The 25337-nt window shown below is 44.2% G+C and overlaps 1 protein-coding gene and 1 pseudogene across 1 annotated transcript in view; one reads left to right on the top strand and one right to left on the bottom strand.

The window, feature by feature from the left end:
• Nucleotides 1-25337, bottom strand: part of CDHR3 (cadherin related family member 3) — a 257056-nt gene that overhangs the window by 196070 nt on the left and 35649 nt on the right. Inside the window, exons 2-3 of the mRNA XM_066354381.1 lie at nt 21286-21364; nt 17896-17970 (exon numbers count right to left, since the gene is read on the bottom strand). Of these exons, the coding sequence (XP_066210478.1) occupies nt 17896-17968 (73 nt within the window). The 5' untranslated portion in view covers nt 17969-17970; nt 21286-21364. The remainder of the gene's footprint in view (nt 1-17895; nt 17971-21285; nt 21365-25337) is intronic.
• On the top strand, nt 12833-13619 carry LOC136384139 (large ribosomal subunit protein eL8 pseudogene; annotated as a pseudogene).

Below are 25337 nucleotides of genomic sequence, written 5' to 3' on the forward strand. Positions count from 1 at the left end.
CTACTTACTAGTTGTGGGACAGGGCAGGTCATTTAATTTGACTGGCCCTTGGTCATCTCAAACACTAGGAAGACAGCTACTCCATAAAGCTCTCAAAGGGGTAATCTAAAAGATATAACTAATCTCATTATAAACCCTCCAGTCATGTTCATGGAGGACCAAGACTCAGGGGCCAGAAGAGGGAATAGGGACCCTGAGAAGGAAACAGGAGCTGTCTTCAAGTGTTTGGGGGGAAACTAGGAATAACTTTTTACCATGTTGCTCTAAAAAGCGCAATTAAGTCCAATAGACCAGTGGTCCCCAACCCCCAGGCCGTGGACCAGTACTGGTCCATGGGCCATTTGGTACCGGTCTGCAGAGAAAGAATAAATAACTTACATTATTTCCGTTTTATTTATATTTAAGTCTGAATGATGTTTTATTTTTAAAAAATGACCAGATTCCCTCTGTTACATCTGTCTAAGACTCACTCTTGATGCTTATCGCATAAGTTCGACAATTATATTTAAAAATACCACAGTTTTTACGTCAGTCGCATAATTTTATTTTGTGCATTTATCCATCCCATCCTAAAGGCTAGTCCGTGAAAATATTTTCTGACATTAAACCGGTCCGTGGCCCAAAAAAGGTTGGGGACCACTGCAATAGATAGACACTTTTGTGATGAAAATACCTTTTATTTTACCATAAGAAAGCACTGTTTAAACTCAGGCCACTCATAAAAGGTAGTGAGCACCCATAGCTGGAGGTGTTCCTGTGCAAGTTATCTGACCACTTGCCAGGGCGTCTGCCCTGACAGCCCAGTTAGAGTGATGGTTCTGAAACTTCAAAAGCACAAGGAGATCTTTTCAAAGTGTAGGTTCGGGAGCCTCAGGGTTAGTGACCATGGCAGGGGCTGGAAGCAGCACACCTGGAGAGGGCACAAAGCCCCGTACACCTGCGACACACCTTGTCCTATGCATCTCTTCCATAGCAGTTCCTGAGTCACATCCTTTTGTAATAAACCAGTGACCTAGTGAGTTAAAAAAATACACAACCAACCCCCCAAAATGTAGGTTTCCTGTCCACACATAGTTGCAATGAATCAGAACACACGTGGGGCCAAGGATATGTATTTTAGTGAAGGTTGCCTAGGGAGTCTGATGAAAAGTTAGGCTTGGCAACCAGAGTCATGACCTCTCCGTTCCCCCGAGTTTAGGAATCGATGACGTGATGTGGGCTAAGATGAATGTTGAAGATTGAAGCTGGAGTAAATGACAGCCAGAGTGTTTTCGAGGAAACTGAAAAGGGTAAAGGGTGCAAATAAGTGGATCATACATCCTCACAAGCACCAAGCGTGACAGGACACAGCGCTCCTCAGCCAGGAGGTGACGCAGCTCCGGTGGCCCCGCTGCCCTCTGACGAGGGACCCTCGACAGCTCTCTGCAAACCACCAGCATACATTTCCTTTGAGAGCCGCAAACACAATCCCTTCCCAACGGAAATATACATCTCACTGTTGTGAGGGGTCAGCTAAGTCTTAGACAAACCTGGAGACAGAAGCAGGTGTCAAGATGTTATGGCCAATGAAGGGAAGAGAGAAGAGGTGCAGCCTTTGTTCTTTTTACTTGGAAGATGTTATTTCAGGCAGCAAGACATTTAAGAAAAACCCTTAATTGTTTGTTGCTGTCACTGATGTGAAGAAACACAGACAGGCAGAAAGCAAACTTTTAAGTTAGACATCTTCAAAAATTAAGGAGTGCCTACACCTAATAGAGAGCAGGTTACAGTATTAAATACTAGTTAAGTCCAGTGACGACAAGCTCTTCCCTAGTCATCTTGGCTAGTTAAACACCTCTCAGTGATAATACTAAGATACTGGCTTATCCTCAGAGCAGCATTTCCCAACTCTGTGCATTGAAGGACATGAGGGACTCGAGAATACAGATGTGCACCAACAGCTGCACGCAGCTGGGCAGATGGGCCTCCTGCATGTTCTTTACTATGATTTTTGAAATTTATGTAGACACTACTGAAATTAATAAAATATATACTTAGCTACTTAAAAGTGTTCCTGAATTCACAGCAGCTTTTCATCACCGTGAATGGAACTGTCCCAGTCAATGGGTACAAAGCACAAACACTGTCATCTGGGCATGCACAAACCTACCGCTGAACAAGTGAAATTAGGCTCCAGAGCTGGGAAGGGCCTGTTTGTGTTTACTGTCCTCTCGTGCACTCTACAAACTGTATTTCCTTTATTCACACTGAGCTAGCCCTTCCCGAGAATACAAGAAATGAGATGGAGTGCAGAGAGAGGCTGGAGGGAAGGGCGATGGCCTAGCTGCTGTCCTTGTGTGCTGTGGGGAGATCTACTTCCCGCCAAGTGAAAACTCACATAGGTTTTTCCAGCAAACAAAACTCTGAGGCGACCAACATAAGTGAAATAAAGTGTAATGTAGTTTATTTAATTTAAAAAGAAACCTGCTGTTAGAAACCCAAAGAATTATTAGGAAGAGGGATTACCTGAATTATTTATTGTTTCAAAAGTAATCATTGATTTTCTATAATGCGCAGGTTTGTAAAATGCCTCCTCCCAACAATTTACAAAATAGTGGGATGCCACCAGAAAACAAATGAGAGGAGGAAAGTTATGCACGACAAGATGTTGGATACAGTAATTTATTATCTCATATTAAATTAGATTATAGTTGTACAATTTGTAAACCTTTTAAAATGATGAGATTCAGTGCTGAAAGGTTTTTGACAATGAGATACCCACACCCTGTTGGTAGCAATGTAAACTGATACAATTCTTTTCCAAAGCAATTTGATGGCGCATTCAAGAGCATTAAAATGTTCAGACCCTTTGATCCAGTAACTTATGAAAATTTTACTTTAAGGAAATAGGCCAAAGGAAATTAAAAGTTATATGAAGAAATATTTTTATTGAGCACAATTTCCAGTAGTAAAAACTTGGAAGCAATCAAAAAGCTTAACAATAGAGGACTATTAAGGTAAATTATAGTAAGGCAACTAAATAAAACACTATGAAGCCATTAAAATGTCAATAATGAAGAACTATAATCTGACTAGTGGTGGCACAGTAGATAGTGTCAACCTGTGATACTGTGGTCCTAGGTTTGAAACCCCAAGTTTGCTGGCTTGAGTGCAGGGTCACCAGCTTGAGCATGGGATCATAGACATGACCCCATGGTCATTGGCTTGAGCCTGAGGTCACTGGCTTGAACAAGAGGTCCCTGATGCAGTTGGAGCCCTCTGGTCAAGGCACGTATAAGAAGCAATCAATGAACAACTGAAGTGTCACAACTACAAATTGATGCTTCTCATCTCTCTCCCTTCCTCCCTCCTCCCTCTCTCTTTCTTGCAAAATATATAAATAATAAACTATAGAAACATGACAAATGTGGATGATAAAGTACTGAGTGAACAAAAAGCAAAATATAAGATTGTATCTATGTCATAATTGTAGTTGAATAAAAATATAAGACCTATTCTACCTACAAATAAGGACTGAACAGAAACATGAAAATATCCAAATGACTTTATTGTGAGGAATTTGTGAGTGAATTTTGTCTGTTTTTATCTAATAAAGTATATTGATATCGTTATAAAGCATGAGTGCAAAAAGGATTTCTACTAGGCTAACAATCTCTTCTGCTTCCAGATTATGGACTCTAGAGGCCACTCTCACTAATTCCTAACCTAAACATGTGCTTCCCCTCAGGTGGAGGGAGAAACATTCAGGGTAGCAGGTAGTACAGGGTTAGGGTTTTCACGTGTGTCTCTCTCTCAGGCTCGAAGCAGATGCAGAGATGCATAATGACAAAACTGTGTCTAACGCTATTGCAACTGGGGAACTGGTCTGTTTCATGTCAACCTTAGAACAACACTATAAAATAGTGTTCTTTCCTCAGGAGAAACAGGCTTTGCAAAAACAAATGCTCAGTTGGTAGTGGAGCTGATTTTCAAACTGATTCTAAAGTCTCTTTATTCTATTTTCTACATCAGTGGTTTTAAACCACCGGGTCTGCCAGAAATTTTGTGCTGATCTATGAAAGAGTTAACCACCCTGATACTGTATGAAAATTATAGACCCTATATAAATGTACATAACATAATATTTATCATTTAAACCATTTCAAAGTATATAATTCAGTAGTACTAAGTACATTTACAATGTTGTGCAACCATCACCACTATCTAGTTTGAGAACTTCATCATCCCAAATAGAAACCCAGTATGCAGTCACTCCTCCCTCCTTCCCAACCCCAGCTTCCGGCAATCACCAATCTGCTTTCTGTCTCTATGGACTGGCCTATTTCAGGCATTTCAAATAAATGAAATCATGCAACATGTGGCCTTATGTAACTGACTTCTTTCACTTAAAATGTTTTCAAGGTTCATCCATGTTGTAGCAGGTCAGTATTTCATTCCTTTTTTTTTTCAGAGAGGAGAGAGAGAGAGGGAAAGAGGGAGGGAGGAAGAGAGAGAGAGAGAAGGGGGAGGAGCAGGAAGCATCAACTCCCATATGTGCCTTGACCAGGCAAGCCCAGGGTTTTGAACCGGCGACCTCAGTGTTCCAGGAGGACACTTTATCCCACTGCGCCACCACAGGTCAGGCAGTATTTCATTCCTTTTTATGACTGAATAATATTCCATCATGTGGAGACACACACACACACACACACACACACACACAAACACACACTCTCTACATTTTACTTATCCATTCATCTGCTGATGAACATTTGAGTTATTTCTACCTTTTGGCTTCCATTCACTCTTCTCTCCAAATGTGAAGTGCCTTAGGGCACAGCATTACAGACGCAGAACCGGAGAGGGAAAGTTCTGTAAGTTAACAATAACGCTCAGGTGACTTGTCTAGCCTCTATCCCCAGGGCCAGGGAACCTCGTAGGGTGGGAAGCACTCTGTACTCAATAAAGCCTTTTATTATTCCACAGTTTGTGGCTCCAGCCCCTTCCTTCTTTCTTGGAGGGGGGAAAAATACCTTACATTTTGGTGCTGAGAACCCAGGAGGACTTGAAGTCCACAAGGACCGCTCCTCTTCCCTTCCCCTCCAAGAAAGAACCAGGATTCCACCCTGTAAAGCCAGTGGCCGTGACCACCATCACAGCAGCCTGGCCCATGCAGGTTCGCATTGGATTCGGACAGTTGGTAAGGAAACAATGGAGCCAAAAACTGGTGGGCCATCATCTTTAATCCTAGCTTGCACCCAGCAGGCAAGTACAACACACTGGGCTCCAAAACCCACTCACATTCAGTGCTCACAAAGCTACTGACTTATCCGAGTTTCCTAGAACCAAAGGTTTCTAGCTCACCAAACTTATTCACCTCTGTTCCCCATCTCCTTCCTTCTCCCTGCACAAACTCTGCACAAACTGGCTTCTCACTCAGCACTCCACCATCTTGGCTGCTTCTCCAGGCCTCCTCCACGTGGCCTTTCTCTGCTCTGCTCTCTAATGCTTATTTCAGGAACTGAGAGAGCAAGCTCCCGTTCTGCCTCCATTTTATAATGTAGAAATCAAAACCTTTAATCCAATATACAAAATAGGGAAATCTCTAATACAAAGTCACTTATCTGGGGCATGATTGGATTGTACCACCCCACATCAAAAAGGGTGGGAAAGGCTTAGTCCTAAAACCAAGCCCCAGTCTACAAGGATCCTGCCTGCCCACAGCCCGCCCCCAACACACATTAATATCACCTGGGCAACAGCCTCCACATGGGCAGCGCCATCTTTAACAAAGTGAGCATAATATATTTTATCTGCCCAACACACCCACTTCGGCACATGGTGCGGTAAGTCCCCTGCCTCCAGCCTTCCCCTCAGTTCTTTCCGCTGAGACTCACTGTCCGAAACTGTAGCTACGTCGGGGATCTCTTTCCGTCTGAGCGCGTGTGTGCCCATGGAGATGTCTCGAGCACATCCACTTTACCTTATCCATCCGGTGGCCAGAGCTTGAGTTTTGGGACGCCAATACTTATCTCTGACCACTCTAAGGACTAAGTGTGGCCATGGGGACACAGGAATCTTCCTCCGTAAAGAAGAAGAAACTGTTCTTCTTCTCCGCTGTGGCCAGGTCACAGAATCCACTGAATTAGCCTCCTGAAGGGACTTTTGGTTTTAACACCTTCACCAATTTAACTATCGCCAAAAAAGCTGGGAGCTGGTTGGAGATCCCTTACATTCACGGCTTCTAATTATCCACGCGCCTGTCCTTAATCTCAGTGCCGCTTGTTCTACGCGCAGGCCCTTTTTCTGGCCAGAGAAAGCTCACCTAAAACCTCCACTCCTGATCTTTCCTTCTCCGAGGATTCCCAACTCTCTCCTCCTCCTGCCTGACCCCCGGGGGCGCCTCTATCTCAGGACTTCTCTCTGGTCCCTCCGCAGACCTCTCTCGCTTGGGTCTCTTCCCTCTGAGAGCCCCCTCCCCTCCCTTGGCACCACTACCAGTCTCTCTTTCTCCTCCCCTGATGGCCAGGGCCCCCTCCCTTCTCCACTGTGTTCTTAAACCCCTCCTCTGTCAGGTCTTTCTCCACCTACTATTGGCTCTTACACCAGTTTGCAGGACCCCAAGGCCCAACCCCAATTTTCTTGCAGGAAGTTCTGGCCCTGTCCTGCCTCTAGCTCCAGTGTTTCCTGCTGGATCTGGGTGCTGGGCTCCCTAGGAGCCCCCCTCCTCTTATTCTCAACCCCCAAACCCCTATCCAGGACCTGTGAACATGGCATTTAAAGTTTGTAATGGTCCCAACTAGTAGAAACAGGCCAAGGCTGTTCGCCAGGCCCGCATGCAGCAGAAGGTAACACTCCAAACCCAGGCTCTTGTGGCAACCCTGAGGCTGGCAGAGCAACAGGGGCAAGGCACAGTCCAAGCCGCATAGAGAAATCCCACCAGCAACTGCCTTTAAGTGTGGCAAGCAAGGTCATTGGTCCCGGCAGGGCCCCTGCCCGCAGCTGCCCACTGAGCCCTGCCCTGACTGCAAGCATCCCGGTCACTGGTGGAGCAATTGCCCCTTTGGGCAACAGGCTTTTCCTCAGCGCCTCTACATGGAGGACAAGCCGCCCGAATGGGGAGGACAACCCAGCCAGGTGAGTGCATCACTCAAACTCCTAGGACACGGCCTGGACTCGGAGAACCCAGGGTATGCTGCAACTAGTGGGTAAGTCCATCTCATTTCTTGTGGACATGGGGGCTACCTTCTCTGTTTTGCCATCACACTCTGGACCTCTAGTTCCCTCACAGGTCTCGGTTATGGGAATGGATGGGACACCCCTTTTCCTTTTTGCACACCATTCCTGACATGCAGTTTTTCCCCCTTCGTACACCACTCCTGGCATACAGTTGTGCCTCAAGCTTGCCTCCATGCAGGACCACTGGCAGTTGGAATCACTGAACTCTATCCATCTCCATCTTACCAAAAGACTGGACCCTACAGATCCTCCTATTACTCCTTTATTAAAATCCTTACAGGACTGCATCCACAAAGTTTCTCAACTCACAGCCAAACAGATGTTCCTCCTGACACCCCTCAAAGCCACCACCAGCCAATCTCCCCTCCCCACGTCGCCCCTACTCAGCAGGAAGTAGCCAGATGAATAAACAGTGCCCCTATTCTATTTAACACAAAAGGTCAGAATGTAAGGTTGGTGCATAATGGGGGATGGTCATGTGAGGAACTCAGACCCAGAAACTTTGGCTAGGACAGCCCACAACCAAGCGCGCCAAAAGAAACTTCCCAGGACCTCTTTGGAAAAGAGCGACACCTCCGTCAGCCAGTGAGATTTCACCACGTCATATTAGCTCGACCATCCTAGGGACCCTTTAAATATCTCTCACGGAGGTCACCCCTTGCGACTTGCCTAGCCTCTGTCCCCGGGGCTAGGGAACCTCCTCGGTGGGAAGCGCTCTGTACTCAATAAAGCCTTTTATTATTAAAAAAAAAACCCAATTAAAAAAAAAACAAAAAAAAAAACAATAGCGCTCAGGAGTAGACTTGTGTTGTCAAAGTGTAATCTCCAAAGATGCATTGGCACCACCTAGAAACTTGCTATAAATACAGACTCTCTGACCATGTCCAGACCTTCTGAACCAGCAGCTCTGGGAGTAGGGCACAGCACTCTATGTTTTAATAACCCCCAGGTGACTCGGGCACAGGCAGAAGTTTGAGAACCACTGGAGTAACTGACACAGGCACGGGGTTCCAACTTGAAGTGTTTCTGCTGCCTTCGCTCAGTCCCAGTGGCCCGTACTGCACATGAAGCACTGTCCAGCCTTGGGCAGCCTCCCTGAGAGTTCAGTAATAGCATCCTATCTTGTTAGACCCACGATGCTAATGTCATTGAGTTCAGCTGGTACATGAGACAAGGCTGACACGACACTGTCAAGTTATCCCTGCTATCTGTAATAAACAAACACCTGTTGTAAGAAACAAACTGGATTACAGAGCTGCACCCTGGCCGTTGACATTGTTCAGTGTCTCCTACAGAGAAGTGCAATCAAAACATGTTCGCTGTGATAATAATACCCGAAAACCATAGGCAGGGGCTCCACGGCAGCCTTCTGCTCCTCCTCCTCCCCTGGAGAGGACCCTGCCCTCCCAGCAGGCCTGGACCCCTGCTCACTCCCCAGTCCTGTGGGTCCCTTGTCATGCCACTGTGCATTTGCTCAGGCTGTTTCTCCTCCCTGTGACACCCTCCTACTCAGTCCCCACTTATCAAATCCCATCACCTAAACCTCAGTCCAACTTCCACTTTCTCCCCAGAAAGCCTAGTGCCCCTCCCTAGCCAATATCAATAGCCATCTCCTCTTTTCCTCCCTTATTTTTGGCACCACCATTTCTCACTTAATCATAGCCAACTCCTATTTGAAGTCTTTTTTTTTAACAGATTTAATTTTTTTAGAACAGTTTTAGACTGACTCATGGCAAAACTGAGCAGACACTACAGCTATTTCCCATAGACCCTCTGCTTCCCCCCAACATACAGCCTCCCCCACCTCAACATCCCCACCGGAGTGGCACACTTGGTACAATAGATTGATCCACACTGACACATCATTATCACTCCAAGTCCTTTGTTTACAGTCATTATGTTCGCTCTTGTTGCCATACATTCTACAGGTCTGGACAAAGGTATAGTGCAGGTCGGGAAACTTTTGGCTGAGAGAGCCATGAATGCCACATATTTTAAAATGTAATTCCGTGAGAGCCATACAACAACCCGTGTATGTGACGCACTATCCAGTAAAAATTTGGTGTCACAGAGGATAGCTGTGATTGGCTCCAGGCACCCGCAACCATGAACATGAGCAGTAGGAAATGAATGGATTGTAATACATGAGAATGTTTTATATTTTTAATGTTATTATATTTTTTCATTAAAGGTTTGTCTGCGAGCCAGATGCAGCCATCAAAAGAGCCACATCTGGCTCGCAAGCCATAAGTTCCCAACCCCTGGTATAGTGGCACATATCCACCTGCTGTGCCATACGGAGTGTGTTCACTGCCTTGAAACCCTCTGCGTCGCACCTGTTCATCCCTCCCCCTCAACCCCTGGCAACCACTGACCTTCTTACTGTCTGTAGTTTTGCCTTTTCCAGAATGTCATATAGTTGGAATCATAGAGTATCTAGCCTTTTCAGATGGCCTTCTTTCACTTAGTAATATGCATTTAAGCATCCTCCATGTCTTTTCATGGCTTTACAGCTCATTTCTGGTCATTTTTATTATATTATTTTGTCCTTACATTATAAAAACTTAATTTCCAACTATTCTATAAGTTCTGATACATATGATGTAGCAGGGAGGAAATACTACTTAAAACCATGACTGTGGCCACTTTCACGTATTAGGCCATAAATTATCTTCCAGTGAAGAAACACACTGTGAGAGCCTGGAGAAGACTTTATGGGTGAGAGAAGCAAGCTCTGACCCAGCATTGGAAGTAAAGCGGAAAACGCAGAATGTGCTGCGTTCTGCTCTGTAAGTAAGTCACTGGAATTTGGGGATTGGAGGAGGCGGTTAGCTGGGCAGAGAGCAGCTCCTTGGGGAGAGCAGCCTAAGTAGCTGATGGCAAGCCAGAACCTTAAGAGACATGGCCTATGATCCTAACAAGGGACAGGACGCTTGCCTGTGGTGCTTTGTGCTCCAACTTCTCCACATTGGGCCCAAGTTTGGGGACAAGTGGGCCCTGTACAGCAGGGGGCGACACAGGCAGGGTAAGAACACTCGCCACCAGGATGTGACAAGCCTGGATGGTGGGCTGAACAGGAGGCCGCAGCCCTTCAGAATCTCGGGAAGTTCTGAGGAGGGCCCAGCTCTCACAGAGGGGAGCCGGGGACTCTGCCAATTCGTGTGGACACACAAGAGGAGGACCCAAAGTCTGTGCCACCTGGAGTCCTACTTCTGTCACAGTTATAACCATGCGATATCTACCATGCAGAAACAGCACAATACTCTTACTTGGCCTTTCTAGAACATTCTACTATGATGGTGGTTACAGGATGGGGGAGGTTTAGAAGGTTTCCTGTCAGATAGTTTAGAACGTCTAATACATTAGGAAAAAATCAATAAAAGGAGTGTATTGAATATCCTATGGCTATCATATATTCATTTTTTGAAATAGTCAAAACAGGAATTTAACTTCCTTGACACTTTTTCAAACTAAAGTTATTGCAGCCATAATACACAGAGAACTATGGGTATTCAATCACCCATTTGTCTGTGCATTCGAGTGACTTGAAGATCCAAGGTGGATCTTGGCCCTTCTCCTGTCTGACCTCCCTCTTCTGAGTTGAGGTCATGAGAACACGTGGGTAAGGCTCCTGAGCAACAGTAGGTTTTCCTGGCTGACGGGGGAGCCACCCCAATCCACAGTAACTGGCCCCAAACAACATTGGCCTGTCAGGCTTTTCATACATGTTTTCTTGAACTCACTGATGCCTAAGATTTGTCAAAGGCTCAGTTGCCAGGACCACCACAAGGATGTTGAGTCCACCCAGTCTTCCAGAGAGACAAAGGGGGTGGTGCCAGCTCTGGAGCCTGCCCGCCCGGGTGGGAAGCCTGGCTAGGGATCATGTGCTCAGTGGGCCTGGGCCTATTTCCTGGGCCTTGGTTCACTCATCTGCAAAACTGAGATGATCATATTACCAACCTCAAGTGGTTGTTGTAAGACTTAAATGTAATGCATGTCAAGGGCCCCTCATCACGCTCACAGACATCAGCTCCCATACCCCTGGTTAAGTCGAAACAAGAGAGAGCACTGGGCCTGAGCCTTTCACACGCCTGTCAGTGCAATGCTTCCTGTCGGTTATGCTCTGGCTTGTTGCCATTAGCCTCTATTGAAGGACAGCCAGTGGCACTTGGCACTGGGTTTACACTCAGAAGTTATTGAGGACATCATTTCTAAAACTGCAGAGTCTTCCTCCTTCTCAGGACTCTGGAGAGCTTCTTGTTTCCACCTTGGCCTGCAAGCTGCCTTTCCTGATTCTGTTTTCCTCTCAGGATCATCGTGAACAATTACCTAATCAGGTTTCCCTCTTCACACAGCCCCAAGAGAGCCAGTGCGACTTTGGCAGATATGTTTGTACAGGCGTCAAATCTGGCTTTGTTTTTTTACCCTGGCCCTTGTTTTCCTGACTCTGTGTCGTTCTCTGCCTTGTGACATTCACCATCATCATCATCACCATCCACTGAGCACCCACAGGGAGCCAGGCTTATGCTGGGACTTCACATGAACTGTCATTAATACCTGCCCAGTTCCACCAGGAAGACATCATTTCCAATTTAAAGATAAACACGGGTGCAAGAAGATCAAGATCCAACTAGGTCCCTAGGATCTCAGCTACACTGTTACACACACCAAACCGATGCTCTCTCCCAGAACGGGAGGCATTTCTTTATAGTGTCATAAATCCTTTATGGAACAAGTCACAGTATAAATAAATCAATCCCACTTTAAATGATGTCTTCCCTTGCTAGTTTCTTTATGTAACTGGTGGAACTATGAGTGTGGTGTCTGATACTTCAGAGCCCCCGAGTGAGTCCCAGGCCAGCCTGGCCAACAGCCCTAGGGGTGAAAGGAAGATCAGGAAGCAGGGAAACAGAAGTGTCACAGGCATCGCTGGTGGTCACAGGCCTGCCTTCCTCACTCCCCCCCAGGCTCAGGAGCAGGACCAGGGCCGATGGGTTTTCAGCCTGTGCCATGACACTCGCTGACCCAACGGAGTTCTAGCTGAATGACCTGAGCAAGTTGTTTAACCTTTCAGAGCCCAGTGCTCCATCTGTGAAATGAGGACACTGGTAGTTACTACTTCAGAGGAGTACTAGGGAACAGCATAAATTAATATATAGAAAACAATTTAAACTACACTTTGTACACACTAAGTACCTTACTAAATGCCAGCTATTACTATTACTGGGTCTGCAAAGTACTTAGAACGACTAGCAATTGATGTTAGCTATTATCCCCTCCTTGACAATTAAGACTGAACTACAAGCAGCACTCCAGGAAGCGCTGTCTCCACCACGTGCAGGGCAGGCATCCCTAGCAGCTCCTTGATGGGAAATTGGTGCAAGTCCGCCCAGCTCCTCGGGACTCACCGAAGCAAGGAGGGAGGATGGGAGGAGGTAAGAGGGTGAGGACAAACGATCTCAGATGCAGCTGAAGGTGGCTTTCTCAGCCCCTCAAGAGAAAGAGCCCACCCTTTGAATTTCCAAACCAAATAAAACTCATGTGCTCAACTCTAAGCAGTATGGAGACAATCAGCTTCAAGGCCTACTGACTGCTTTCTCCTCCTGCAGCCCAAATGCAGATGGGAAAGGAGGTTAAGGAGGAAGGCAGTGCCCGCCCTGCTGTTGTAGGGAAGCAGGAGGCTAAGAAGAAGGTAAATTCTCTGTTCGAGAAAAAGCCCTAGTGTTTTGGCACTGGCCAGGACATCTAGCCCAACGGGGATCTCGCCTACTCTGTAAGTGCCCACTCCATTTGGCTGCAGCGGCACAGGGCTGTTCTCTAGGAGACTCTGGAAGCCCCTCCTGCCATTAACCGGTTTGCCCAGGCTTCGGACCACCAAACAGCTACTTAGCTGCTTCTGCTGGCCCACAAGCACAGAGCAGAGACAAAGCAAGCGAAGACACAGAAATCGTTGGCCCATGTGAGGAAAAGCTGCCGGCACAGGGGACATCCCCAGCAGGGGGCCGCCTGTCCTCCAAGCAGGGAACAGTGCTAACCCCTGCTTAGCACTGTCACGCCTGGCTGGTGGTGACGGCACACGATGTGGCTCCTGTCCTGCTGGTCGTCTTCCTGCCTGCCCTGCACTGTAAGGCGGGGTTCCCCACTGCGCTGTCCAGGGGAAGGCCAGTGGGTGGCTATGCACAGGGAGACCTACCACACCAGCACCTTCACACAGGCTAACAGGAGGACAAAGGAGCTCTGGCTAAGCTGGTGGCAGCACGCAGACTAATTACAACGACAGATATGATGAGACCCACCACCACTGGGAGGCAATGTTCTGGGTCCAAAGTTGCTGGCTTGCATTACCGAGCTAGAAACAGCCAGCGCTCAAGAACTGGCCACCAAGCTGGGCTAAGTGTGCACTGTTGAGTTTTCTGCGCATAAAAGTAATAAAAATTCTCCTTCAAAAAATAAAATGACCTAAGGACTGAGGATGTTTCTTATGTAAATTCCCATGATCAAACAGAGCACATTTCGTCTTCCTTTTCTAAGTCCTCCAGCCCCTGAGGCTGTGGTGAGGCTGAGGCCGTGGTGGCGTGGGCTGGAGGTGAGAACAACATGGGACCACACCAGCCTTCCCTCCACCTGCTCCTCACAGCTGCTTTTCTCCTCTCTGCCCACACGAATCATTTCTCCTTATTGTCATACCTCCAGGCATGGAAAGTTACTTTGGCAAATTAAATTTAAAGACGCGGTCAGAAATAGACACAGGGACATTTATTGAGAAGAATTTCTAAGGAGAAAAACACAAACTACAAAAACAGAAGCTGGACCACAGCAAAAAGGTGGTTCCTAAGGCTTCAGGTAAAGAAACGAGCATGACAGAGAAAAACACAAATAGGAGAATAGAATCCGAGACTTGGGAAGCATGGTTATTCTTATTATATAACTTTTATTAAATGCTCACTGTGCGCCACGCATGTACATATCATCTCATTTGATCTTTGGAGGAAAGTGGATACCATGACCCTCACCACTTATAGATGGGAAACTGAACCTTAGAGCTGTTTAGAGATTTGCCTGATTACTGTGTCCAGTATGAACCAGGAAAGATTGGAGAAAATTCAAAACAGATCCAAAAAGATAAATGAGGTATCTGAAATGCAAGGCTTTATCAAGAGGTAAAAAGTCAAAGAATTGTTTAGCATAGTGAAAACAGGGCTGCAGGGAATTGGAGAGTGGAAGAAAACTTTGTACTGAAGTCCCTTCCCTTTTCCTAATGGATCCTTGACTGTCCCAGTGATGTGGCTGGGAACTAGCCCCACCCTCAATCCAGGAGAGCTCTCATGTGCCCCAGCCAATCAGCGCTAACCACCTCATACACACACACACACACACACACACACACACACACACACACACACACACTCAATCTCAATCTCTCTCTCTCTCTCTCTCTCTCTCTCTCTCTCTCTCTCTCTCTCCACAGTGAGTGAGGAAAGAATAGGTACAGATCCAATTTCATCCAGTGGGATTTGACGTGTGTTTTGTTTTCTGGGGTTTGCCAAGAAAAAAACACTTGTTCTCTTCCATGGAAGCTCCCAAAAAACATTCTGTGTCCATTGGGTCTGAATAAGGAAGCATGTGGCCTTCAGTGGCAATGGCCACTGCTTGCCCTCAAATATTCATTGTCCCCTTCTTCTTGGGAATAAGAATGGTTCAATTTCCAGCTGGGCATATTTGAGTTCAACAAAAGATTCTATTTCCCAGTCTCTCTTGCAACCACCCTATTTGACTAAGGTCCAGCCAATGAGACGAAAGCAAAAGGGTTGTGTAGTACTTCCAAAGAGTTTCCTTACAGGAGAAGAGGCAAGCCTTTCTTAGGTTCCTTCCTCAGGCCTAGAATGCAGATGTGATGGTTGGAGCTCCAGCACTTAGTTTGGACCAGGAGGTGACCTTGAGAAACGGAGCAGTGGACTAAAATGTGCATCAAGTTAGACATCTGGCCCCGGAATGGGATGCAGCCACCATACCAGCTATGGGCTATCTCTAAATTTCTCCTACATAAGGGAAAAATATACTTCTATCAGATTATAGCCACCATTATAGTGGATTTTCCATCACACTGGGTAAATTCAATTCTAACAGATGGACCTAAGCTTCTGCTGACAGCTATCTTGCAACTACAAAGGAAGACAGATGAGGAATAAAACTGATAAAATAAAAAAAAAGTAGCGAGAAGAAACAAAAGGAAACCAGACTTTTCAATCCATCTCGGGGCTGCTGGGTCAAGCTAACTTTATTGTGGGACTTCCTGGTTACACGAACCAATAAAGTCTCTTGTTTTTAAAGCGACTTTGAGTTGGAGGTTTTGCCACTTGCAACTGAAAGCATCCTAGTGTATGCATGCTTAATAATACTCTTAAGGAAGTAATACATTAGTGCACAGTATTTCGTGTCCAAGGAAAGCAGTATAAGCAAGTATATTTAAAGTGCATCTGAGCTTTCCTTACAGTGGAATCACTAAACATACGAATAAGGCCTGAACAATTTTTTAAAATCACTTAACATTTACTGAATCCATAATGGTCCAGGTATTTGATGTAAGTTATCATTCAGCCCTGCAGTAGTACTGAATGGCAGAAATTATTCCATTTTACATATGAAGAAATCAAGGCCCAGAGGTTCAAATAAGTGGCCCAAGGTCACATAACTATTAAAGACACAGCTAGGACTACAAACCAGGCCTGCAGGGGTCCTACACCCATGATTTTTGTACTACACAGAGCCCTAGCCATAAAGTCCTTCTAGGCTGAACTCTTTTTTCAATCTCTGCCTTTGGGAACTTCACAGCTTAGGCACTTTTGAGAAGCATTTGTATCAGTCTGACCACAAAGAGAGACCTGCAGTTGGGTGACCCAGCGTGTCTTCCTGGTTGGAGATAGGACTGTAACCTCTCTTTCCCACCCTATCCTGCCCTCTCCCACTCTCTGGCTTCCTTGAAGGAATGACATATTTGGGCACTTTGCCTATTTCTTCCTCTTTGGGATTAGACAGGGTGTTCAGAGCACATGTCCTAGATACACATCCAGCTCACTGTCCTTCTTACTAGTATTTGTTCTACTCCTCAGCTCGATGTTTGAATTTCCCTTTCATTTAACATGGTCAGTTGGACATTCTGCTCCAAAGTGACCTTGGCACCAGGTGACTGGGGCTGATATAGTGCATCGGAACTGAATACACCTGATATCCAATTCACACTGGGTTTTTGAGACCTGTTTTTTGCTTATGAATGGACACACTAAAAGGTTTTATTTAATATTTATTGAAGTTTAAGCATATTATGTTTATTTGCTAATATTACATAATTCACTATAAGCAAAGCTGACTCTAGATGTTAAGTCAAGTGAGGTGTACTACCTGTGACTCTATGCTATTTAAAAATGATTCTTTTTTGTTAAATATTTTTAAGTATTTCAATGTAAAGAAAAGCAAAATTTCTTTCTCTTGGTCAAATTACTACATTTCATACTTAGATTAAGTCATTGCTTCTTCATAATCTTCAAATGAGGTAATATCAGTGACCATGGTATGTAAAGGAATATATGACTCTCAGTCATTAATATTTTTTAGACTACTAATGACATTGTCTTCCCAGACAAGTCAGTTTCAAACTTTTATATACATGAGTTACCAGGGTATGATTTATTGTGGAACTCTCACTACATTAAACAATAAATAAGCGAGTTTCCCAAATATACCAATTTACTGGAGCCTTTACCACTGCCATGAGCCACTAAAGAGTTTCACTGGTGGCCTATAAAAGAAGCAATGGGGGCTCTGGCCTATTAGCTCAATCAGTTAAGAGCGTCTTCCCGAAACAACAAGGTTGCGGGTTCCATTCCCAGTCAGGGTACACACAAGAAGCAACCAACGAATGTACGACTGAGTGGAACAACAGATGAACGCTTCCTTCCTCTTCCTCTCTCTTTCCCTTCCTCTCTCTCTCTCTCTCTCAAAAAATAAGCAATGGGGCTATTTCTGCAAACGGGAAATAGATATTTCCCAATAAGCACTTAAAAGGGAGAAATTCTGCCTTAATATATTTTATATGCTGATACAACATCTAGTAGAACACTGTTAAAATAGTCTATAATCAAAAGAATGAGAAAAAATTGCCTGACCGGGCGGTGGCGCAGGGGATAGAACATCAGACTGGGATGCGGAAAACCCAGGTTCGAGACCCCGAGGTTGCTAGCTTGAGCGAGGGCTCATCTGATTTGAGCAAAAAGCTCACCAGCTTGATTGAATTGTTCATTCAATCAATGAACAATTAAGGTGTTGCAATGTACAACGAAAAACTAATGATTGATGCTTCTCATCTCTCCGTTCCTGTCTGTCCCTGTCTATCCCTCTCTCTGTAAAAAAAAAAAAAAAGAATGAGAAAACAAGCCATAGACCTGGCGAAAATATTTGCAAAAGATACATCTGATAAAGGACTGTCATCCAAAATATACAAAGAACTCTTAAAACTCAGCAATAAGAAATCAAACAACGCAGTTAAAAAGTGGACAAGTTATTAACAGACATTTCACCAAAGAAGACATACGAATGTCAAATAAGCATATGACAAGATGATCAGCATCATATGTCATTAGGAGATATAAAACAACACAACAATGAGATGACACTGCATACCTGTTAGAATAGGCAAAATCCAGAAAATCCCCAAAGCCGACAAAGAGGTGGAACAACAGGAGCTCTCATTCATTGCTGTGAGAATGAAAAATGGTACCACTTTGGAGGACAGCTGGTTGGTTTCTTACAAAACTAAACACACTCTTACCATATGATCCAGCAATCTTGCTCTTGGTATGTACCCAAATGAGGTGAAAACTTATGTCCACACAAAAACCTCTCATGGATATTAATAGCAACATTATTCATTGCTGCCAAACCTTGGAAGCAACCAAAATGTCTCTCAGTAGGTAAATAGATAAGTAAACTGTGGTATATCCAAACAATGAAATATGATTCAGCACTAAAAAGAAATGAGCTACCAAGACGTGAAAAGACATGGAGGAAACTTAAATTCACGTTATTAAGTAAAAAAAGCCAGTCTGAAATATCTATATACTGTATGATTCCAACTATATGACATTCTGGAAAATGCAAAACTACAGAAATAGTAAAAAGGTCAGTGACTTCTTAGGGTTGAGGGTTGGGGGTGAATAGGCAGAGAACAGAGGGTTTTTAGGAGTGAAACTATATGTATGATATTATAATGGTGGATACATGTCATTATACATTTGTCCAAACCCACAAAACATACAAGAGTGAACAATAAAGTATGGGTTTTGGGTGATAATTATGTGCTAATATAAGTTTATTGATTATAATAAATATATTACTCGAGTAGGGCATGTGAGCAGGAGGGATACAGGAACTCTGTACTTCCTACTCAATTTAAACTGCTCTAAAAGTAAAGTCTATTCAAAAATAATATGTCTTCACTGGATAAAGAAGATGTGGCACATATACACTATGGAATACTACTCAGCCATAAGAAATGATGACATCAGATCATTTACAGCAAAATGGTGGGATCTTGATAACATTATACGGAGTGAAATAAGTAAATCAGAAAAAAACAAGAACTACATGATTCCATACATTGGTGGAACATAAAAACGAGACTAAGAGACATGGACAAGAGTGTGGTGGTTACCAGGGGTGGGGGGAGGGAGGATGCAGGAGGGAGGGAGGGAGAGAGTTAGGGGGAGGGGGAGGGGCACAGAGAACTAGATAGAGGGTGACGGAGGACAATCTGACTCTGGGCGAGGGGTATGCATCATAATTTAATGACAAGATAACCTAGACATGTTTTCTTTGAATATATGTACCCTGATTTATTAATGTCATCCCATTAACATTAATAAAAATTTATTTAAAAAAAATAATGTCTTCAATAAACTCAACTTAATTAACATAATTTAATTAACTACTTAATTGTAGGTGCAATGATAAATTCAGTTGTAATGACAACCCTCAGCCACTGCACATATAGTTAAAACAGTTGTCATTCTAAGATCTTAAAAGGAACTATATGCAACTCAGCTCTTATATATTCTTCCCATGGAGAACCATCAGGGTCTATTTTCCAACCCCAGGCCAAATAACCAACCACAACCAAGTAAGTCTTGTCAGGTAACAGCAAAGGTTCAACCAAAGCCAACTACAGAAATGCCACTGTACGCCTCTATCAACAAAAACTAGCTGCTAGCAATCCAATACCAACAGGAGTCCCCAATCTGAGGTACAGAAAAAGGAGACTTCATTCAGGGGAACAGTTTACATGGTATGAAAACAGCCTTTGGACCTCAGAGAAAACTGGAAGTGGGCTCCCTTGAGACAAATGGAAGGCTCCACTTATGTATATATAGAGAGAAACTGCTCACTCTGGTCCTTTCATGCAAATGAAGAACCTAAATTTGCACAATTTGATAGGTCCAAATGACACTGTGGTCAGAATTGCACATTCTGATTGGTCATTATGAAGCCACTCTGATTGGCCTGTAGACACAAATGAGGCTATAGCTGCTTAACTTTGATTGGATGGGGCAGGTCTCAGCTCATTGATCAAAATACAATTCCAGGAACTCCTTTATAACATTCAGCTCAGACAGCAGAAACCTAGTGCAGGAGATTTGGCATCTTAGTCTGTATGTGGCTTTTCACTGAAATACTGTGTGTGTGTGTGTGTGTGTGTGTGTGTGTGTGTGTGTGTGTGTGTGTGTGTGTGAGAGAGAGAGAGAGAGAGAGAGAGAGAGAGAGAGAGGTCCCCTGTAAACAACATTCCTACCCTCTGATTATGAATTTGGGCCCCATTAACCACAAGGAGTCCTTTTTGACAGGTATATTCCTTCTTAGAATCAACACCTCCATTATCCTGCAGGCTGGTAGCAGAGGCCTTGCTTTCTGAAAAGCAGAGCAGTGAATTTCCACTGGGCACAGTCATGAAAATAAACCAAAGAAGTTCTTGTAACCCTGGAAACAAAGCCAGACATATCATTTCAGTCTAAAGGGCAGATTCTAAACAGCCCGAATGCTATCAAACACCATCGTTAATGCCGCAAACGTAGTCTTCACACTAACATGCCATTCGTGGGAGGTGTGGCAGGAAAAGTCCATATAAAAAGATCAGCACCTCTGGCCTGAAATAAAAGAAATAAGTGTGAAAGAATGTTTTATGCAAATTATTTCTCTTCCAAAGCTTAGAAAGATATTTCATGACAGTCAGAAGTGCTCTTTACAACTACTGTCAGCTAAAAGACTAAAAGAAAACAACCCCACAGGGAAAATCATTTTACTATGCCTCAAGGGTTCTGAAGAAGTTCATGACTACCAACATGAAAGTATACTCAAATAGCTTATATAACAGGATACGCACTGGAGTTAGGAGGTTCATATTTATTATTTATTTTTTTGTGTGTGACAGAGACAGAGAAAGGGACAGATAGGGACAGACAGATAGGAAGGGAGAGAGATGAGAAGCATCAACTCCTCGTTGTGGCACCTTAGTTGTTCATTGATTGCTTTCTCATATGTGCCTTGACCAGGGGGGGGGGCTACAGCAGACCAAGTGACCCCTTACTCAAGCCAGAGATCTTGGGCTCAAGCTGGTGACCTTGGGGGTTCGAACCTGGGTCCTCTGCGTCCCAGTCCGACACTCTATCCACTGTACCACCACATGGTCAGGCAGGAAGTTCATATTTAAAAAGAAAATAGTCCAGCCTCCTATTGGAAACCTTGTTAAAATAATTCAAGGTTCTTCGAAAGGACCATGAAAAGCAGTTAGTCCAACTGCCCACCTACTGCAGGAATCTCTTCTAAAGCACATGTGATAAACCGTCCTGCTGCCCTTGACTAGAGAGAGAGAATCTGCTGTTCTCTAAAACTCCCTATCACATCATTAGGATGTTTTTGCTTATCATTAGTAAAACCTGCCTCCATCTAATTGCCCAGCACTGGGCTATACCATCCCTCTAGAACCCGAGAATGAGAACAATCCCTCTTCCTAGTCCTTACCAGCTGCATGACCTTCAGCAAGTTACTGAATTCCTCCACGCCTCATCTGTAGCCATTGAAATGGAGATGATAATAGCACCTATTTCGTAGGGTGAAAATGAGGACAGAATATTAGTACACTGCCTGGTGATGATTACCATACCCATAATTATTAGCTATTACTATAATTAGATATTGTACACACAAGCTTCCCAATAACTATGGAATGGTGATTCTATTGTTAGGTTTCAAGGAACAGACATTCTCATATTACTTTAGTCAGTGATTGTCAGCCTTTCTGTGGAATGCTAGATTTGGGGTGCTATGTAGTTGAAGGGTAAATGTGAATGGATCCACATTTATCCTGGGATTCACCTTGTCCCCTCCTGCATCACCATGGTTTGGCTCTGACTTTGCCTCCCTAACAGACCCTCAGGAGGCCAAGTTCCAACGTGCTGTCATTTCTCTGGCACCAGCTTGCTATCAGGTTCCACCTTTGAGCCCTGACCTCTGACTGGCAGCAAGCTGGACTGACTGTGCATCACCTCATGTGATGCTCAGTTTTGCAATCTGGCTTTCTGGAATTACATAATGACAGAGGTGCTAAAATAAATTGCACAATGCCAAATTTGGCAGCACACTTGGAAAAAGTTTGAGGCAGTGCAAGAAACCAGCACACATCAATTAAGAAGCACTGTCGCGGCCTGACCTGTGGTGGCGCAGTGGATAAAGCGTCGACCTGGAAATGCTGAGGTCGCCGGTTCGAAACCCTGGGCTTGCCTGGTCAAGGCACATATGGGAGTTGATGCTTCCAGCTCCTCCCCCCTGTCTCTCTCCCTCTCTCTCTCCTCTCTAAAAATGAATTAAAAAAAAAAAAAAAAAAAAAAAAAGAAGCACTGTCGCCTGACCAGGCAGTGGCGCAGTGGATGGAGCGTCGGACTGGGAGGCAGAGGACCCAGGTTCAAGACCCCGAGGTCACCGGCTTGAGCACAGGCTCACCAGCTTGAGCGTGAGGTTGCTGGCTTGAAGCAGGGGTCACTTGCTCTGCTGTAGCCCCCCAGTCAAGGCACATATGAGAAAGCAATCAATGAACAACTAAGGTACCGCAACGAAGAATTGATGCTTCTCATCTCTCTCCCTTCTCTCCCTTCCTGTCAGTCTGTTCCTAGCTGTCCCTCTCTCTGAGTCTCTCTCTGTTTCTGCCAAAAATAAAAATAAAAAAATAAAAAAATTAAGAAGCACTGTCTTAAATAATGGGGTTTACGTGGGAGCTACCTTGAGAAACAGAGGAATCCAGAATCTCTACCTCAAAGCCAGACCACATGGAGACTACAGCTCAGTCCAGAAGCTGGAAAGTTGTTTAGGATACAATGTGGCTCGAACAACTGGGTTATAAAAGTAAATAAAATTGCCATCTGTTGAGCTTTTAATATGGGCCAGGCACTATGCCAAACATTTTGCAAGTGTTAGCTATCATTTTTTAAAAACCTGTTTAAATTGTATAATAAAATACTCTTAGATTAAAGTGTTCAAAACAAGTGTACAGTATAATGAACAATAACAAAGCAAATACTTCTGTAACTACCTCCTTGATCAAGAAATAGAATCCCTATAAGCACCGCCAAATCTCCCTTCCCCAGGTCTCCCCTTCCGGTCCCAGAACCTCCCCCCCCCCCCAAGCAACCACTATTCTTTCTGACTTTGGTGATTAACACTTCCTTGCTTTTCTTTATAGTTTGCTCAACAAAACATGCTATACAATATAAAATCCATTATATTTAGTTTAGTTTTGCCTGTTTTTGGATTTTAGAATAAAATCATATGCTACATATTATTTCTTTTGTTCAACATTGCCTTTCTAAGATTCATTCATGTTGTTCCCTATAGCATATAGATCATTTTTTTGATGTGGCATAGCACTTCATTGTGTGACCATATTACAATTTATCCATTATACAATTGATCGAGATTAGCATTTTTCTAGCATGAGGCCATAAACAATAAAATTATATATATGCTTGTATATATATCCCCATGTACATGAGATATTCCTCTTAGATACATACAACCAAGAACAGAATCACCGGGTTGTTGAATGCGCATGTTTTCAATTTTATTAGATAATACCAAATTATTTTCCAAAATGACTATATTAATTCACATTCCTATCAGCATACAGATTTTCTATTGTACCACATCCTTACCAACACCTCGTATTATCAAATTTTTCAAATTTTACCAAACAGACATATGTGTACAGTATTTAAATTATTGTTTTAATGTCTGTTTTTTAACTTTTAAAGTTTTGATACACTTCCTGACCAGGTGGTGGTGCAGTGGATAGAGCGTAGGCCTGGGATGCTAAGGACCCAGGTTCAAAACCCTGAGGCCACCGGCTTGAGCACAGGATTGCTGGCTTGAGCATGGGATCATAGACATGACCTCATGGTAGCTGGCTGGAGCCCAAGGTCACTGGCTTGAACAAGGGGTCACTCACTCTGCTGTAGCCCCCATGTCAAGGCACATATGAGAAAGCAATCAATGAGCAACTAAGGTACCACACTATGAGTTGATGCTTCTCATCTTTCTCCCTTCCTGTCTGTTCCTCTCTCTCCCACAAAAAAAAAAAAAAAAGTTTTGCTACACTGACTCATACTTCCTGCATTCATCTCTTTCACTTTTGTTTGACATTATGTCTATAAGATTCATGCATGTTGTTGCAAGTGAAATCTCACTGTATTTCCTTTATTTTTAATGAGGTTAACCATATTTTCATATATTTTTGGCCAAGTTAATATCTTCTTTTCTAAATTCTTTTTTTTGGAGGGGGGGAGGGTAAGTTGTCTTTTTATTATTTATTTGTAGAAGTATTTTTTTTTTAATTTTTAATCCTGGATATCAATTCTCCACTGGTTTTATGCGTTGTAAATATCTTCTACCATTCTCATGTGTATCTCTTTAATCTTCACAAGAAACCCGAGAAATAAATATGGTGTCTATTTTATAGTTAGGGGACAAACAGGGCCTTAGAGAAGTGCAGGGAGTTTTCCGAGGCCCCCCAGCTATCAGCCTCAGAGCTGGGAAGTCCAGCCAGCTCTGCTCCCGGGCGGGCGAGCCGGCCCTGAGCCTCTCGGCCACAGAGCAGGGCCCGTCAGGCTCTGGGGCTCCACAGCCTCCAGCCTCTCCTCCTCTCACAGCTCTCCTTCTCTCCCCCTTCCTTCCTCATCACTTCGGCTGACTTCCACTTTTGGCCCTTTGTGTAACTTTTCTTGTGTCCCCAGTTCTAAATGCTGTCACTCAGGTTCATTTTCAGACTCCCTGAAAGAGGTCTCATTAGCTCTTTATGGCACAGTCCCCTTTGCAGGCAGGCTTTCACACGGACCACAGTATGGCCATAGTTCAGGCGTTTTCCCAGTCCGCTTGGCTATGGCCAGGGTGGTGGGTCACACAGTCATCTTGTCTCAGATGAGCTGCAGGCACTTGTCTGGTCAAGGCACATACGGGAGTTGATGCTTCCTGCTCTTCCCCCCTTTCTCTCTCTCTCCTCTCTAAAGTGAATAAATTAAAAAAAATTTTTTTAATTAAAAAATAAATAAATAAACACTGGCTACTTGAATGAACAAATGAATGACCCATTTCTATGGGCCCATAAAATGGGGCGCTTACTCAGCACTCAGTGGTCAGTGGTTCAGGCACTGAACCCAGTTAGCCCCTCCCTCAGTGGTGCTCTGTATCTGTTTTATTGCAGCCCCATCAGGTTGCTTGCTGATGTTAAGCTCCAGGGACATCGCACAAGTACTGCACTCAAGCCGGGTTCCCCCTTCTGACTTAGGCAAAAACTTTCTTTGAGACCTAAGTCAGGGGATTACATTTTGTCCCTGTCAGATTTCATCCTTGGGGTTTGTTCATACTACCAAGGTATCTAAAAACCCAATTCCTGGCACCTAACCAAATACAAGTCCTTACCAGCTTCATATTACCTACACACTTGATAAATATGACACATTTTCCTCCAAAGTTGCACAGCACAGGGCCTCCAACATAAAACCCTGGAGCCTCTCGTAACAGATGGC

Source organism: Saccopteryx leptura, chromosome 12, assembly GCF_036850995.1.
Source record: "Saccopteryx leptura isolate mSacLep1 chromosome 12, mSacLep1_pri_phased_curated, whole genome shotgun sequence".
NCBI lineage: Eukaryota > Metazoa > Chordata > Mammalia > Chiroptera > Emballonuridae > Saccopteryx > Saccopteryx leptura.